At 42.8% G+C, this 19475-nt stretch overlaps 1 protein-coding gene across 20 annotated transcripts in view; it reads right to left on the bottom strand.

The window, feature by feature from the left end:
- BAZ2B (bromodomain adjacent to zinc finger domain 2B) overlaps nucleotides 1–19475 on the bottom strand; it is a 385196-nt gene that overhangs the window by 168880 nt on the left and 196841 nt on the right. For 16 of the 20 annotated variants that reach the window (XM_085873227.1, XM_085873230.1, XM_085873237.1 and 13 more), the window contains exon 13: nucleotides 3833–3934. The exons of the other annotated variants lie outside the window; for them this stretch is intronic. In XM_085873227.1, coding sequence (XP_085729353.1) covers nucleotides 3833–3934 — 102 coding nt within the window. The remainder of the gene's footprint in view (nucleotides 1–3832; nucleotides 3935–19475) is intronic. 20 annotated transcript variants of the gene reach the window in all.

Genomic DNA, 19475 nt, shown 5'->3' with positions numbered 1-19475 from the left:
GCAGCAAAAACAAGATGAACTTACACATTAACCACTTACTTTAACATTACAGTCCGAACACTGCACTGTGCACAATTATAGCGAGACACAATTCCCATATATATTTAATGGCAGGTACAAGAATAGATGCTACGAGGGCTTTCCAAAGGTTCTCCAAACGAGATCCCCACAACAGCTTGAACAATGGAGGAAAAAAAAATGCTACAGCAAGGCACATTAAAAAATAGATGTCTCTATCAAATATATAAAGCTCATTCTAACCACCGACTCACTGACTGATATTAATGTTCAGTATCTTCCGGGTGACAGAGAAAGCTGAAATTTCACGCGCTGATTGACGTTAAAGCCGACACGCCGGGGGGGTGGAAATCACAGAACTGTCGGAAAACATCTGTAAATGAAAATATAAACAAATGAAAAAAAAGAAAGAAAAAAAAACATGAAAACAAGCTTGAATGAGCTAAGATCCTCGTCCTCTTAATGATGACGTCATAAAAACGAATATGACATCATTGTGATGTATGAGGTTTACGATAAATTATCTGTGCGAATGCCCGGCTTTATTCCCGCAAACAAAATTCAAACAGCTTGCCTAGTTTCGGAGATAATGGTATAGGCGATTTCCATTAGCGGCGATATTATGACGTCAACTTTTTTTCTAGGAAGAATTTCCAAAATCGGAGATGGTTACTGCCTGCGCGTGGGCTTTCTGCATATACATGGCAAGTTTCACGAAGATCCAATGAAAACTCTGGGTTGTGAAACAAAAAATGTCAAAAAATAGGAATGACGTCATAAAAATTGATATGACGTCATGGTGACGTATGATGTGTGCGGTAATTCATCTCTGCTAATGCCCTGTTCGATTCCCACAAACAGAATTCAAAAACCTTGCCTAGTTTCGGAGATAATTTTTTCGCGATTTCCATTAGCGGAGATATTTTGACGTCATAACTTTTTTCTAGGAGGAATTTTCAAAATCGGAGATGGTTACTGTCTGTGCAGGGTATTTGTACATATATACGCCAAGTTTCAGGAAGTTTCGATGAAAACTGTAGGCTGTGAAACAAAAAAGTCCACAAGAACAACAACGTGAGTAAGACTTAGAGATCCTCCACGATCCTCCACGATTTTTGTTAAGAGATCCTTAACAAAAATGCAGGTGAGCGACCCGAGACAATGGTGAAGCACGGTAATTTTGCGTGCCCAATGGACATCAAAGCCGATACACTAGGGAAAAAACCACAGAACCATTGGAAAGCATCTATAAAGGAAAATATAAACAAATGAAAATAAATAAATGGAAAATCAAAACAAAACAAATGCAGGTGAGCAACCCGAGACAATGGCGAAGCATGGTGATTTTGCATGATGACGGACATCAAAGCCAATACACGGGGAAAAAAAATCATGAACCATTGGAAAGTGTCCAGAAATGAAAATATAAATAAATGAAAAAAATTAATAAAGGTAAACGACCCGAGACAATGGGGAGGAACATTAATTTTTCACGCCGATGGACAACGAAGCCAATACACCAGGAAAAATCACAGCCATCGGAAAGTGTCCAGAAATGAAAATATAAATAAATGAAAAAAATAAAAGGAAAAAAAAAAAACCAATGCTGGTGAGTGACCCGAGACAATGGGGAAGTACGGTTTGTTATTGCTTACATATATATATATATATATATATATATATATATATATATATATATATATATATTCGTATATATTGCGAATCATAGATATTTATGAGTGGAAAAAAAAATAAAAAGCATTTATCTATCTTGATTTATTGTATCTTGTTGGTAGACCTCTTTTTTGTTTTCAATATGCTATATGTTAGTTACCTATCTATGTACACTATGGATTCAGCCACATGTTGATTTTGTCCAGACAATGATGAAAATTATATTATACCAGTAAAGGTGCCCGTCTTCAACGGGCGTCATTGGCAACATACGGTAAAAGACAGATAGCATGAATGTATTTTAAACAATATATTAGATCATTTTTATCCATTGATTATCATTCAGGTTTTCCCCTTCGACTCTCCCGCAGTAGCTCCACTTCGATGACATTACCACGTAGTTTAGTGATAACACAACGTGTACCATTCGTGAGTTCCGGAGGATCCATAGAGCGCATTAAAATTACAGGGCACCCTACTTTAAAATAATCCAAAAGGCCGGATCAGTTTCGTCTACATATTCATATCTTGTAGATTTTAGCTGGCCGGATCAGTTTCGTCTCCATATTCATATGTTGTAGAATTTAGCTGATTCTGAAACTGTTAATAGCATGTCGATCGGATGGTTCTGTGATTTTCTACGGTAGTAAACAGAAGTACGACTTAAGCCTGTATGCCACTATGCGGAGACCCGAGGACCTAATATTTCACAACAAACTAAAAACTCACAAAATTTGAAGATATTTTAAATAAACAATTTATTATTATATAAATTAAATATCATTTTTATCCATCGATAATATGAATTGTTCTGTACAGCTATAGTTGTTCTCTTGGGATCTGCGCATCCATCCACAATCTATGTTCTAATGAAGTGCAGTAGGAATAATAAAAAGTCGGATGAACATGAACTGTTTAACTACCATAATCATCAAAACGAATTTTGAGGGGCCTCTTAAGGAAGACAATAATATCATTACTATATATGTCAAAGCTTGTTTCATTTCATGCAGTAACAAAAATCTGATGGGGGAACAAAAAGAGAGGCGTGCCGAAATATTAATATAGATATGAATATAGAAAATCATCAAAACAAATTTTGAGGGGCCTCTTAAGGAAGACAATAATATCATTACTATATACGTCAAAGCTTGTTTCATTTCATGCAGTAACAAAAATTTGACGGTGGAACAAAAAAAGGGGCGTGCCGGAATATTAATATAGATAATCATCAAAACGAATTTTGAGGGGCCTCTTAAGGAAGACAATAATATCATTACTATATATGTCAAAGCTTGTTTCATTTCATGCAGTAACAAAAATCTGATGGTGGAACAAAAAAAGGGGCATGCCGAAATATTAATATAGATATGAATATAGATAATCATCAAAACAAATTTTGAGGGGCCTCTTAAGGAAGACAATAATATCATTACTATATATGTCAAAGCTCGTTTCATTTCATGCAGTAACAAAAATCTGATGGTGGAACAAAAAAGAGGCGTGCCGAAATATTAATATATATTTTATATATATATATATATATATATATATATATATATATATATATATATATATATATATATATATATATATATATATATATATATATATATATATATATATATATATATATATACACACATATATATATATATATATATATATATATATATATATATATATATATATATATGTTACAGCATACAGTTTAAAGAACTTGGTTATTGGCACAAACAAAACAAATTTGAATTTCAAAAGCTTTTGGCACTCAGCTATCCTGGCATGGCTCATCGAGCAGTTTCAACATTGTCCGGTAAAACATCATTTATAGCCGCCTGCCCATGCGATGAAAAACACTTTACTGAGCGAAAGAAAGACAAAGTGCTTCAAGGGGTTAACACATGAAGGTTACAATAGATATCGTCAACAAAGTGCAGCAAAAACTACGTTGAACAAAAATAGTTATCAAGAAACTAAACAAACCAATAAATTACTCTTTTAACACCATTTGCAGACAAACCTGCTGTGCCTGCAAACCCTGTGTGAAATGGCACATAATGCAAGCAAAAAGTGCTTCAGGATTAGCATGAGAAATGTGGCAGAAGCGCGATGGCGCTGCACGAGATGAACGGTTCACCTGGGGGCCTTCTCGTGTCTCGTAGAAATCCCCGACACGCATCTTTGTGCTAAAGCTGAAGTTATCGCGCGTGATGTTGGATATCCGGTTTCTGGACAGGTACTGGGAAGAAAAAAATAAAAAAAAGAAACACTATAAGGAGAGGTACATGAACAATCGAGCCTTTCCACACTTCTTCGACAAATCGAAGGGACTGCCGAATGTGTGTTTGAGCCGGGCCCTCACGTTTGGCTGGGGAGGCAATCAGGAGATCGAAAACCTTCAGTGTCCATAATCTTACAATCACAGGTCATTCTTCGTGCTCAAATTCAATCTCCCTCGAACGAATACATTCACTTTGGAAGCATGACAGCACAAACTGGCAAATAACAGCATGGGGTTTTTTTTTCCCCTCCTTCCAATCTCATGCTCTGACTAGTTTCCTTGGGAGCACAAAGAATGGAACAGCCAGAATTCCAGAAATGCAATTCCTATGAACAACGTGAGCTCTTTAGTGTGCTCACAGTTGGAGAAGAAAAAAACAATCTCTAAAATATAATTATATCATTTGTGTGTACGATGAGTGTCCCCAATAAACTTATCAATGTACTATAAAAGGATCCCAGTTTCTCTGTCTGTACCACGCTATTTTAAAGAGTTTCTCTTGTCATAGAATAATACAAGTCGTAACGTTGGGAAGGTAATAATCTATTTCCTTGGAAGAAAAATTTGTGTCCAGTTAATCATAAAGCTACCTCGTAAAAGCCCATGTTTCAGGGATCGAGGAAGAAGAAGTGGGATCTCGAGCTTTAATGACATAACAGTTCCAACGGTAACATTTGTTATTGTACAACAGCAGGGAACCCATTACAAGGACACAAACAACAACTACAGCCATGACAACCAACCACAATTACGTGTTATAAAAGATCCTTTTTCGCGTGTTTTACTTCATTTTACATCCTCCGTGACACTCACAATATGTTTCTGAAGTGTAACATGCTGTCTTTTCATTAAAACCCATCAGCAAAGCGACGGGAGGCACGCGTAGTGTTTTTTTTAAATACAAACAAACAATCATATCCACCATCCACAAAAACCAGACATTAAAGACACGATTATAAATGGTTATTTTGTAATACGTTATCAAAAATATAATCGAACGCTGCATTTTGTCTCGCTTAAACTCAAAAGAGAATTTTATTGTGGATACTGACAAATAAAATCAAAAGGTTTTGAATGGTTAAATTTACAATTAAACATCTTTGATCAAACCATTATATGCATCATCATTTGGATCGTCCCTAACGTGGTGTTCCTCACTTTTTTGCACGTTCACCTGAGATACGAGGAAATTGAATACAGCACGTAACCACATCAATCAAATTACGAAGTTAAGAGCGTATCCATTTGTTAATCTGATCTGACAAGTACCATTCGGCAAAAGTAGCGCTGCTGCTGCCGAAGAAGTGTCCTAGCTGAGAGATACGTTGGGGGGTTGCCATTGCTTTCCCAGGGGAGGAATTTGGAATTGGGCCCGAGCACCGTTTACTCTTTTTAAAAGGTGATGTGGGATTATTGGCATCCGTAAGTGAGTATTATCAAATAAGACAGTCGGCTTATCATGTCTCCCGAAACACCAGCGTACTTCACAGCAAAACACCTGCCTGTGAAACACCAGGACAGCTATTCCACCCATGGGAAATCAAAACAACCAAACACCAGGAACATTCTTTGGTTATGAGAGAGGACCACCCGTATCAAGAGTAGGACTGAGAAAGGATCTCAATGACGAGCAGAAATGAACTCGTCTATGAAATGTAGTTAAGGGGTAGTGTCGGGCCAATTACAAAAGCAACTATGAGCGAGTCCATTCAATGAAGTAAAAGAGCTTCGGATACAATTTTTCAAAGAATCAAGGAAATAACAAGGAATTTTTTTTACAACCATTACCCTTTTAGAAACTCCCTCTATTCTGTCTCTTAAGAATTTTGTTCATGTTTCAACAAAACATTTTGAACAGATTAACATGTAGTTTTGAGAAATGCGAACTATTTTTATGCAACATCCATCCTCTTCTATACACTCGCACCAGCAATACGAGGTTGCGTGTGTAGTTTGCTGTTTTATTAAAATATTAAATCAGAGTTAGAGAACTGTTTGAGAATAGCGTGTTATCTTCAAAATGTTGTTTGTCAATGAAAATCTTATAGAACAAAAAATGTGTGCGTTTTAATGTGTTGCGTTTGAGCTGCATGGTGGGTAGGAGAGCACAATGCACTTTAATCTTAACGGTGGCATCTGGATGTCCTCAAGGCCATCTGTGAAGGACTTTTGATGCATCAATGTTCGTTATACTGAGCTCTCATAACGTTTCTTCAGGCCCTTCCAAGCAATGTGTTGAGGGTCCCAGATCTAATCTATTTTTGCAGTTACCCAATTTAGTATCTCTTGACCTTCCTTACAAAGAAATCAAGGTTGCTTACATTGTAGAAAAGCACCATCACAGTTGCGTTGGTTTTAATACCTTGAATGGGTTGTCAAAAGTCAAAACAAGGCCCTCTTCGGTGCCAAAGCAATCCCGTTTTCACTATGTATTCAATATTTCCAGTACACATTTTCTATTACCTATCAAATCTCATGTGCATCGTGTGTAGGTCAGATGCATGTGCAATGATATTTCATGGAATCTGACGAGGTACAAAATGGATAACGATACGTTTTTGAGATTATCGACTTGTGCCAGGATACTTGGGTTGATTTGTGCATTGTTTACCTATGTCCATGTAGTTCAACTATACGTACACTAATGTCTCTGATGTCCTTGCCCTACATGCGATATATGTACAAACTCCTCCATATGAGCCTCAGACACCATTAAACAATAGTGGATGGTACAAGAAGAGGTACAGGTTGGATATATATATATATATATATATATATATATATATATATATATATATATATATATATATATATATATATATATATATATATAAAAAACTTTGGGAAATGTTAGAGAAAATGGCCAAGATATGGCAAATCGATTTTAACATAGACCAGTGTAGAGCTCAAAGCATCAGAAAAATTAAGGTAATAAGGATTACCTTTGGAATGGAGAAGCGCCGGAGTGTGGCTCTCAGGAGAAAGGTTAAAGAGGAATTGAGAATGTAGCACTTAAATAACCAGCACAGTGACAGAAAAGAAAATGGGATTTAGGAGGAATTAACTGGAAGAATAATCGAGAGTTAAGGTGGTGACAACATTGCAACAAAAAAAAAGGAGAAAAAAAGGCGAGTTAGTTGGATCTCAAAATGAAATATTATGTGCAGTTCTGGTTGCTTTATTTTTCCGGAAGTACCTTTTTAACTGTACAAAAGAACATACATCATGAGTTACAATATATGAAGCACATTGGGATATTTACATCATAATGACACATTACTCATTCTTAGGAAAGTGAAACCATATTCTCATAATAGCAAGGGTTGGCAGGATGGCCTAGACTCTCTAGAGGTCCGCACACATACCTCTAAGCTGTCTAGTCTGGGTTTGAATCCCGACCCAACTATAAACTGTCATCCGAGTGTTTCACAGGCAGGGTGGTTCATTCATGTGTGTGCCGTTCCTCTGATGGATGTTAAGCCGCTGTCATACCTTGACGTTTTAGCCAGCGTATGCCGACGTATGAAAAATTTGGCGAATACGCTGGCACATGTCCATGTGCCAGCGTATGTTATGGGTAAGTTTTGTATACGTTAAGAGCACGCTGAAGCACGCTGGCATACGTCGTAGTATGCCGAGCTCGTTGACAAATTTTGTGCATGCACAAAATTTGTATTTTGTGCATGCACAAAATTTGTCGACATGCTCGGCGTATGACTCACACGATCCACATACGCTGGCCATAAGTTGTAGGCACGTTATGCGATCGTTGACACACGTCGACACACCTTACTTGTAAGTTACTCATAAGTCGAAATACGTCGAGGTAATGTCTCGCGTACCCGAAACTTATTTCTAACCTATGAGTAACGTGCTTTGAACCAATGTGCAACGTATTTCCAATGCATATTGACGTATGTAGACATATTGACGTCTTCCGGACGACCACAGAACTTACTGAACGTGTTTCTAACTTACAGCTACTGTATAATGGCGTATTGGCAGCGTTTAGGGGAATTGGTATATAAAAATGGGGTTCACAGGAGGAACCCGTCAGTGTTCCAGACTCCATGGTGAGCAGATGTCCATGTCATCCAAGAGATGGAGGATCTGGCAAGGCTGAGACGAGAATACCTACTAGCTGTCCTCCAACATCAACATGACATCATCGATTTGACTCTGTACCAGTTGTGTGCCAATAGAGCCAGGAGAAGAAGAGGTGAACGGAGCAGAAGGAATTGGGTGAGACCATGGATCGGGAGGTGACGGCAGTTTGGCATGTATGACCAGCTCATGGTGGAACTCCGTAACAAGGAGTTCTTCGAAGTTTTCTTTGGCATGACGGTGATGTTGACACTTCGATGTCTAGTGCGGTAATGATTTGAATCATCGAGCGGCAGCCTTTTAATAGGCTATGCCACGTGATCGTCGGCGATACGCTGCCGCGCTAGGCATAAGTTAGATTATCGTTGGGCATAAGTTGTGAACGCCGACAACACGCTAAGCATTCATTGGTATAAGTTATCTATAAGTTATCGAAACGTTCTGTGTACGTTACTAATACGTTATGCATACGTCCAACTCGTTATGAATGCACTATTATACGCCCAAAACTGAAAGAAAAAAAAATAATTCAGCGTACCCCAGCGTTTTAGATAAATTTTGATATGTTGCCATACGCTGGTTAAATCGTCAAAGTGTGACAGGGGCTTTAAACTGGGCATCCCATCTGCCGGCATTGGTTGGTGCACATTAAAAGGTCTCACGGTGTCTTGCAAAGAGTAGGTGAGCTATCGCCGGCACCCTGAACAAATTACAAATGATTGCCCAAACTATTGCTGGGAAGGCAATGACAAACCACCTAGTATAACACTTGCCAAGAAACTGCTTTTGCAGCACTGATGCTCTGTAACAGAGGATGATACATCAGAATAATAGTCAACAATTTGGTTATCTTGATTTTTGATGTCTTGGTAAATTTTAAACGACTTCGAACTTTTCAATTCTTGGATAATACAAATGTGCAGTTACAAAAATGTGCTTCAGTGCTTCAGGTGTTGAAAAACAAAATGTGCTTCAGGTATTGAATACACTCAGCTGTGGAAGAGGGGGAGGGGCAGAAGACTGAGGAGGGTACACTGTATACTTAACCTTTTGTTAATTGCTAAACTCGAAATAGATGAAGGCCCAAAGTAGCAACTTCAGTGATTTGTATCCAATTTGATTTTCCGACTGTCTGGATCTTTAACTGGGTTCCATTCTTCAGTCCGAATGTTTTCAAAATTTCGACAAATAACCTCTCCAAAAACACAGGTACGTGCACAGGTGTACCTGCGGAGACGTTAATTTTTTAGATCCTCATGGAGGATCTCTAAGTCTTACTCATGTTGTTGTTCTTGTGGACTTTTTTGTTTCACAGCCGACAGTTTTTATCGAAACTTCCTGAAACTTGGCATATATATGTAAAAATACCCTGCGCAGGCAGTAACCATCTCCGATTTTGAAAATTCCTCCTAGAAAAAAAAGTTATGACATCAAAATATCTCCGCTCATGGAAATCACCTAAAAATTATCTCCGAAACTAGGCAAGCTTTTTGAATTCTGTTTGTGGGAATCGAACAGGGCATTAGCAGAGATGAATTACCGCACACATGATACATCACTATGACGTCATATCAATTTTTATGACGTCATTCCTATTTTTTGACATTTTTTGTTTCACAACCCAGAGTTTTCATCGGATCTTCGTGAAACTTGCCGTGTATATGCAGAAAGCCCACGCGCAGGCAGTAACCATCTCCGATTTTGGAAATTCTTCCGAGAAAAAAAGTTGATGTCATAATATCTCCGCTAATGGAAATCGCCTATACCATTATCTCCGAAACGAGGCAAGCTGTTTGAATTCTGTTTGCGGGAATCAAGCTGGGCATTCGCACAGATTATAATTTATTGCAACCCTGATACATCACAATGACGTCATATTCGTTTTTATGACGTCATCATTAAGAGGATGAGGATCTTCGCTCATTCGAGCTTGTTTCATGAATCTGTTCCTCTCAATTCAAATCATTTATTAAACAGCAATGGCTATTCTGAAGGCATTATATCAACATTTGAAAGATGTTGGTAAATTATAATTCTCCATCATATCCAGTACGTACTTCACCATATTTTCATTGCAAACCTCAAATTAGTTGATTCCCTAAAGTAACAACCTCATTAAACTTGTAAGAAAGTGATAGATTTTCCGATTGCCAAGAAGCCCTAGATCATCAGCTGGGCTCAGTCCTTCATATATGTGTTGACGCATTCAGCTCAGAACCTCTCCAAAAAGGTGGGTCCATAACCTCAGCTGTCCGCCACATCAATAGATGTACAACCTCAGCCATTCCTCGAGTCAACCCAGCAATGCAACCTCACTATTCAAACTTTCTACTTATAGCCTTACCTGGAGATGCTTAACTTTATTGCTAGAAGGTTTAATGTAATACTGTGTATAAATAATGTTCATCGACATTATATTATATACCATTACGTTAAATCATGCATACCTTACCTTGTAGATTGTACATTACGCAGCACATCGATTATACTTACCACTAAATTGAGCAATTATTAGAATAGAGAAACTGTCATTTTAATGGATTTCCCAAGTGCTCTAGCACACCTACGAGCAACCACTGAATGTTTTATTATGTATTTATATGATTACAGTAATCTATACCATAGAAAAGCTGTTGTGTGTGTGTGTGTGTGTGTGTGTGTGTGTGTGTGTGTGTGTGTGTGTGTGTGTGTGTGTGTGTGTGTGTGTGTGTGTGTGTGTGTGTGTGTGTGTGTGTGTGTGTTGTTGCTATTTTTTCTCAGAGATGGCCAAACGGATCTTCAGCAAACTTTCAGAGATTCATCAATGAGTGCCAGGGAGTGTTTTAGAGCAAAAAAAAAAAAAAAAATAGAATTTTTCTTTCTCCCGTCCTCCACTCTCACCCCCGGGGCAATCTTCCGTCTCTCCTACCAGAGTCAATGCATGTTGTCTGTGTAGGCAAAGGTAAAGAGTCAAACCAACAGATGTGAGCCTAAGACGAGATGACTGTTAGTAGTCGGTGGTGTTTTCACTCTAAAATATTAATCACAACTTGTATAACACATTACCAAAATCAAAATGTACAATACATTACCAAGCAAAACAACAGCCTAACTGGTAATTGAGTATGTAGGTGTATTAAAATTATCCTCAATCTATTGCAATGATTTTTTTTTGCATCAGCAATACTGCCTCAGAAAGAACGAGATGTCCAAGCAGCTTCCCGTTTAATTCAAATTCAATAATCACTCACAATTTCCACCTGTAGGGGTAAATGTAATGATATCACAAACTTAATATTCAGAAATAGTGTTTTGGTTCATCTGTACTGCCTCTCATTTAAAACAGCATCGTTTACCATATACAACTTGAGACCAACTATATATATATATATATATATATATATATATATATATATATATATATATATATATATATATATATATGTATATATATGTTCCGTAAACATAGAAAGGGAGAGTGGTGGTGTGGGGCGTGCAGGGTGTAAACTGGAAGAAAAAAAACAATTTGAGAAAAAGAAGAGAAGAAAATAAAAGAAAATGGATTAGAGATGGGGATAAAGAGGAAAGCAAAAGAGAAAGGAGAAAAATAAGAGTGAAGCTGTCGCTCATAAATCTTTCCCGACCTCATCTCGTCAAGCAGAAACATGGTGCCAAACTACACGATGGCTCACTGGCTTCACTCAAGTCAGAAATCTCGCAGGCTCTGCCATCCCTCCAAGAAGAGTTATGCACGATCGTAAAAAAAAAAAACTCGAGCCATGCGTATCGCCGGAGGCTTCAACTTCAGGTGCAGCACACCCAGTTGTAATACTCTCAGAAAAGCATTTGTGGCAAAGTCCTGTATTCTACGCAAAACAGCCGAGGGAACCGACAACATGTACAATTTGGTGAGTGCTGTTTCTTACCGGACAGTGATAAACGATCCATCGGTAGATCCAGACGAGTTGCTGGTGATGACTGTGATGCGGGTTACGCGATAATCTCCAATGAGTACAATGCCCCTGAACAGGTGTTTGATGATTGCGAAAATTTCAGCACGGCATATCTTTCTTTCTGTGCAGAGTGAGTTGAGTGCCCTCTGCCCAGCTATAGGGTTAATTTTATCCAAGAACCGGTTTTGAACACTTCCTCCCAGCACCAATCTGTCACCCAGCACCAATTCTCGGCCAGACGCACGCAAGCATTCCCACTGCACAATCCTCACAAGACTGTTCTCCTCCCTGGAGAATATTTGGAGATACAAACTCCTGCTGGCACGGAGTCAGACACTGTATGGACGATAAAACCATGTTTGGACAGTCATGCTAACACTCACATCAAGCCCGAATATGCATGGCCAGCTCCTAAAGAAATTTGTTCCATCAGCAGGGCCATGCACGTTACCAACAAGACTGACGAACCTATACTGGTCAATCGCGACGAACATGTTTGCCAGGCAAGGATGACTTTTCTTGTCAGTGACGCATGCGGAGACAACATTCCCAGGAGTGCTGCTCGCAATGCAGCACCAGCTCCTCCATTCCCAGCCAGTGTCTCCATCGACCCTGATTCTGACCTATCAACTGAACTGTGCAACTGGTTCCACCAAATCAACAAGGCCTATGACAAAGCAGTGAATCCTTAGATCTCCAAGTATAACGAGGCTCGTGGCAACATCGAAGCCTTTGTCAAAAAAGGTCCAATGCTACCTCCACAGAGAAAGGGGAGACTTCCTCAACACAACAAGAACAACTTTGATGGTTTTCACGACAAGTTTGATGAACTGGAGGCTGAAGACATCGTGGCTAAGCCCGAGTACTTCAACGTTCGTGTCGAGTATCTAAACCCTTCCTTTCTTATCAGGAAGCCAATTGGAGGGAGCAGACTCGTTCCATGCTTCAAGGAGGTAGCACAGTACAGTAAATCCCAATTCTCCCTGATGCCCAATGTTGACAGATTGCAAAATGGCAGTGTATCATGAACACAGACCTTGTAAACGCCTTCTACCAGATCCTGTTATCTCATTACTCGATGAAGCTCTGTGGTGTTGCCACCCCATATAAAAGAATCCGTGTCCACATGAGGTCAGCGATGGGGATGCCTGGCTCAGAGACTTGCTTCGAGCAACTCATGTCCAGAATCTTGGGAGGAGCTATTCCAAGAAGGCTGCATCACCAAGATGGCAGATGATCTCTACATAGGCGGTGATACGCCTGAGAGTGCTGTTGACAACTGGTGCCGAGTCTTGGCTGCATTACAACAGAACAACCTGTGACTGTCGGCGGAAACGACTATTATTTGCCCAAGGTCAACAACAGTACTGGGATGGCTATGGCATGACAGAACAATAAGCGCAAGCCCCTACAAGGTTGCTAACATGTCCTCAGTGGAACCCCTCCTTGACTGTTCGGGCTTTTGTGGTCATGTGTGAGAACATAAAAAGTCCTGTCACGTTTGCATGTTTATTGAAGAAATGGAGGCCTCTGTTGTGTGTGGCGTCTCTGTAGGTGAAGTACTGGACAGCACAGCTAGAGTGCCGTTTATAGGCTGCATCACCTGGCATGCTACTCAGCTTGAGTGTCCTGACCTCAGAAACACCCATTCTCACCTAACCCAAGGTACTTGCCCATCTAAAAGGTTGCCAAAGGTGGGGGACATCAAGAGGTACCTAAGAGTAGTGACTGTGGACAACGATGGCCTCCTCGACGTCACGGACAACCAGCCAGCCCCCTCGTGAAGGGACTGTGATCGCCCACTCAGTGGTTGATGGGCAGCTGACTGCTTTGCACATCAGGTTCAACCACCCATCGAGACACCAAATTAAGCATGCCTTCAACAGGTACTTTTTTGCCATAGACATCGACAGGGCCGTCGTCCTCAAGGGTGACCGATACAGTCTCCTCGTCATGTCACCAGTGCCAGTCAATAAAGTATCTGTCTGTGCATCCACATCCCCAGTTATCTAATGAACCACCCACTGTCACCGGGGCACCGTATGCCACAGATGTAATGTGCAGGTATGGCCAGCATATCTTTATCCTTCAAGAGACCGTTTCCTCCCACACATGGACAAGGCTTATTGACGGTGAAAGACATGATCAGTTATGCAATGCTATCCTCACAATGCACAGAGCTACACTCACTGGGAGATACCCCCCACCACCATATGGGTTGATACTGCACACAGATTTGTTGCCTTAGTTCATAGGCTCCCAAACTTTTTTGTCCACAACCCAAAATTTGAAATGACATTCACCTCGCGACCCAAATGGTAGCGATACATAGTTGGTACCGGTACCTACCATGAAAATTGTTGAAGAGAATGCTTTCGACGTGAACCAAAAATTAAAATATATATATCTATAAAAAAAAAACAATGGGATTTGTGAGAAGTTGGCAAGCTGCCAACATTTCAATACGGTATATCGCTGTAAGATCAAGCAGTGTATAGTCATCAGTGACCCATCAGAAGGCTCGCGTGAGCCAAGTTTAGGTTGCGACCCTGGGTTTGGGAGCCCCCTGCCTTAATTAATGACTCCACATTGAAAAGGCATGGCATTCACTTATCAGGTTAGCCAAACCAAAAACTAACAAAAATCCGGTGGCTGAACAAGCTATTGAAGAGTTAGGCCTGGAATGCTTAAGCTTGTCCCCAGAGGGTGGCCCTATATCTGAAGTTCCTTCAGCATTAGCAACAGGCAACATGAATCAACGTATACACAGAGATGTCATCTCTGCTGGAGAGGTCTGGAGTCTGGACATAATGGGACCAACTGGCTGGTGAGCAGTTACCGATATCAGATGGACCGTTAATTTTCAATCAGAATATGAGCAGAAAGGTGAACCACACCCCAGGCACTTGGGCGAAGTCTAGTGGCCACTCCACAACTGCCACCATCCGCTTTGACGTTGGTGACCTCATCTTCCTCAAGGGTGAAAGAAATGAATGCAAAGCTTGTGACAAGTATATGGTGACGTGGATTTCTCATGACAATGGATGGTGCCAACTCAGAAAATTTAGCTGTTCTCAGCTTCGTAGCAAAGCCTATGACGTTGGAGCATGCGACTGCAATTCTGTTGTGTCGACATTAGTGGGTCAAGGCCTCTTACGGCCTTGTTCAAGGCTGAGATGTAACTTCGGAGTCCGACTCCGATGCTCAGCCTACCGACCTCACTATCTGTCATAGGACAAACCAGGCTCTGCCATGCCTCACAACAGGAGATCTCATGGGATACAGCGGGTCCTGCCCTATCGGATTGTCAGGCCACCACATACACCGACTGCTGGTGTCTCGGCCGCTGAAGTGGACAGTCCGAAGGAGGCTGCTTCTTCACCGTCAAAGAGATCGGATCGTTCACACCGCCCTCTGGCGTGGAAGTGTAGTGATGAGTGGTTCATGGAGTCGAGTGAAGGACCAAGACAACTCTAGTGTCGTCGGTTTTATTCCACTCAGTCTCGGTTACAAGTGTCTGTCGTACCTGTCACAACAAAGGCTCCTTGCCTCATCTGTGTACTTTGCTTGGGCTTTTATATGATTACTAGGAAGTGTCCTTGTCACACTGTGATACTGTGTTCCTTCCAGGTTTCATATGTTGTTCATGGGAGTGTTTATTCATGACCCTGTAAGGAGACCCAAGAGGGATTATCCCATTGCTGTTGTGTTTGCGATTGTTACGTCGCTTGCATCCACCTTGAGCATGTGTGTGGCCACTCGGGAGCCAAGCCTTGACCTCAGTAGTCAGGTCAGGTCAGGTATGGGAGCATGTGCCAGAACAGCACGTCGCTGCGTCCACTTTCCGCCGGTACTCCAGGGGCCTCCGTCTGGCCATCCCCCAGGCAGATGCCAGGCCCATCCCCATCTCCTTGAGATGATGGTCAACCTGTTGCAACCATGAGGCACGTGGTCGACCCACTGGCCTCCTCCACTCATGAGACTCCCTCGCTGAGAGAATCTGGTGAGCAGGATCAGAGTCAGGAAAACGAGCCACATGTCCATACAGCCGCAACTGACGCTCACGGACTATGCAGGTAACAAATCTCATCCGAGTCTCTCTCAGCAACCGCTCGTTGGACACAAAATCCGACCAGCGATAGCCAAGGATTCTCCGAAGAGACCTGGTACCAAAGGAATTAAGTCTCCGTCTCAGATCCTTGGTCAGAGTCCAAGTCTCGCACCCATAGAGCAAGACTGGAAGTACCAAGGACCTGAAGACTCGGACTTTCGTCCTCCCGCACAGGTACCGGCAGCGCCACACCCCATGATCCAGTGAGTCCATGACTCTCAGGCCCGACCCAGACGCTTCATTGACCTCTGACTCTCGCAGCCGGCAGAGACATGAATATCACTGCCAAGGTAAGTGAATCTCCACGACCTCAACATCCTCACCACAAACAGACACAGACAGGACAGCAGCATCCAAGATGTCACCGAAAGCCTGGATCTTAGTTTTGACCCAAGAAACCCGTAATCCCAACGGCTCCGACTCCTCATTCAGCACCTCGAGGGCCCCCAAGAGGATGTCTAAAGTCTCCGCAAAGATGACTGCATCATCTGCAAAGTCAAGGTCCGAGATCTTGACATTCCCAAATGACGCACCGCAACTTGATCTCTCCGACATCCTCCCTAGAATCCAGTCCATACAAGTGCTGAAAAGTGTGGGAGCAAGTACACATCCCTGACGAACTCCAGTAACAACTGGAAATAAGTCAGAGATGGTACCACCACACTTCACAGCACTCTCAGTACCAGAGTAGAGTTCAGACATCAGATCGATCAGTTTTGGTGGCACCCCACGAAGACCAAGAATCCTCCAGAGGACGTCCCGATTCACTGAATCGAACGCTTTACAGAGATCAACATAAGCTGCAAGCAGCCCCTGCCGAAACTCTCGTCTGCGTTCGGTGAGGACACGAAGTGCAAGGATACGGTCAATCGTTGACCTCTTTGGTGTAAAGCCTGACTGCTCTGGACGCTGGTGCTCAAGCAGATGATGGCGAACCCTATCGAGAATTATCCGAGCAAAGACCTTGCCCGGCACTGAGAGCAGCTGCCACCGCTCGGTAGTTGTTGCAGTCTTGGCGATCACCCTTCCCTTTCCAGAGAGGGACAACAAGGCCCCTCTTCCAGTTAGTTGGGATGATGCCTGTGTTCCAGGCAGAGCACAAAACTGCATGCAACGACACGAGTGCAGCATTTCCACCAGCCTTGAGAAGTTCGGCATGGATGCCACAGATCCCTGGAGCTTTGCCCCGCTTCAACTGGTTCACCGCAGCCCGTGTTTCCACAAGCGTAGGTGGACCACAGTTGATTCGAGGCTCAGCAACAGGGATTGAAACACCCTTGACGTTCAACTCGACAGTTGGGGGACCACCCTGGTACAACCGCCAGTAACCGGCCCAGCGGGCCTTCACTTCAGACTCCTCTGTCAAGAGCCTACCACTCTCTGCTGGAATTGTAGTGCTCCGAGGGATGGGCTTGATGAACGTAATGCGCGAATTCCCCTGTAAGCGGGACGAGAATCACCTGTCCACAGGTGATGCTCTACCCCCTCACAGATTCCTCGCACATAGGCCTCCTTGTCCACCCTCAGTGCACGTACAGTTTTACGCCTCAGCTCCCTGAACAGCTCAGCTCTGCCATTCAGCCTGGCCCTGCGACTCTGGTCAATGGTATCCAGTGTCCCTTGAGAGACAAAATTCTTCTTTGCCCTGCGGTGAGCTCCAAGGCATCCACCGGCAACATCAAGGACGGTGGTCTTGAAGGCGCTCCACAACTCTTCAGGACCCCCCAAAGCACCCAGACCCCCCAAGTGTCCACTCAGCCTGTTTGCAAACTCCTCAGCTACTCTCTCATCCCTGAGCTTGGCAACATCCAGCCCTCGGGCTGGGATGGTACCATTCTCCAGGATTTAAGGTGCAGCTTTAGAGTTGCTACAACAAGCCTGTGGTCAGTATTGAGGAACTGAGCACTCCGGTAGACCCTGCAGTTCTGGATCATCCTCCAACGACCGTCAATGAGGACATGGTCAATCTCCTTTGCCACACCGCCAGCGTTGGAATACCAAGTCCAGCGATGAGCTTGTGGGCGCTGAAAACCATGAACCAGCCACCCTAAGTCCATGACTTCTTGCAAAGTCAAGGAACTTAGTGCTATTCTGGTTCATAGTTCCTGACCCATGGGGACCAACACACACCTCATAACCGTCCCTATCAGTTCCAGCCGATGCATTGAAATCCCCCAAGACTAGAAGTGTATCTCGTCTGGGGCACTGATCAACCACAGACTCGAGTGTGGCGTAGAATGCATCCTTCACGGTGAGATCACTCGCCTCAGTCGGAGCATAAACAGAGACCAGGGAAATGACACCTAAGGAGGACGAATCCTTAATCTCATAATACGCCTCGTTGACCGGTGTTACCTCAATTATCATTGGGGTCAGCTTATTGGACACAGCTACAGCAACTCCTTGGGTATGGTGGTAACCATCAGAGCGACCAGACCAATAGTAGGTGTAACCACCCACCATTATCTCGCCGCAATCCGGTCTCCGAACCCTCAGAGAGAGCTGCAATCCCGATGTCCAAACGCTTGAGCTCAGATGATAACAGAGACAGGTGATCATCCTCTCTTAGGGATAGGACATTCCAGGCACCCACCCGAAGGGACCGCCTCAGGTTAACCCAAGGAGACCGCCGGCCTGGTGGACGACACACCAGCACCACTCCGACACACTCTCCCGCAATCTGACCCAGGGATGTTACCCCGTGGTTTCCTCCTATCAACGATTGGGGGTCCCGAAGGCTTTGCCCCCAATCCCTGCCATCCGGTGAGCTGCCCTGCGAAGGGAAGCTGCACAGGAGGTACTCCCACGGAGTGGGTTTTCAGATTTTTTTGCGTTTTTGCGTTTTGCGGAATGAAGGGTTTTACGGTGGCCGGAGTGCAAATCCTGCCACCAACCTCCTAATAAGAAGTGACCCCAACTGCAGGAGGACGTCCGCAGACACAGTTGGGCACTAGATATGGATGGCCGTTGGCTCACAAGGAGCTCCTCCGCCCTTTGACAGGTTTTGTTTTTAATCCTGCTGGGTGTCCATATCCAAACACCCTCCTCACCAGAAAACCTGGTGGGGGAGACGGTTTAGTCGCCGACAACCCGACCATGGAACAGGTTAGTACAGGTTTACATGGTACCTGTAGCAGGTCACAGATCGAACCTGACCTGACCTCAGTAGTGTTACCTCAACAAAAGCTCCACGTAAGAACCTGACCTCTTGGTATTATTTGGAAAATAAATGAAACCTTTTTATTTTTTTTGCTTTTGAGAAAGACTTGAGAAGAAGAGGAAATCACATCAGAAAAGCCTGAGAGGAGGACAACCAGGATAAAAGAGAGATTGTGTGATCGACTTGAGGTCT

The sequence above is a fragment of the Eptatretus burgeri genome, chromosome 3 (assembly GCF_056783735.1).
Source record: "Eptatretus burgeri isolate ZD-2024b chromosome 3, Ebu_testis_v1, whole genome shotgun sequence".
NCBI classification, from domain to species: domain Eukaryota; kingdom Metazoa; phylum Chordata; class Myxini; order Myxiniformes; family Myxinidae; genus Eptatretus; species Eptatretus burgeri.
This window is presented reverse-complemented; position numbering and strand designations above follow the sequence as displayed.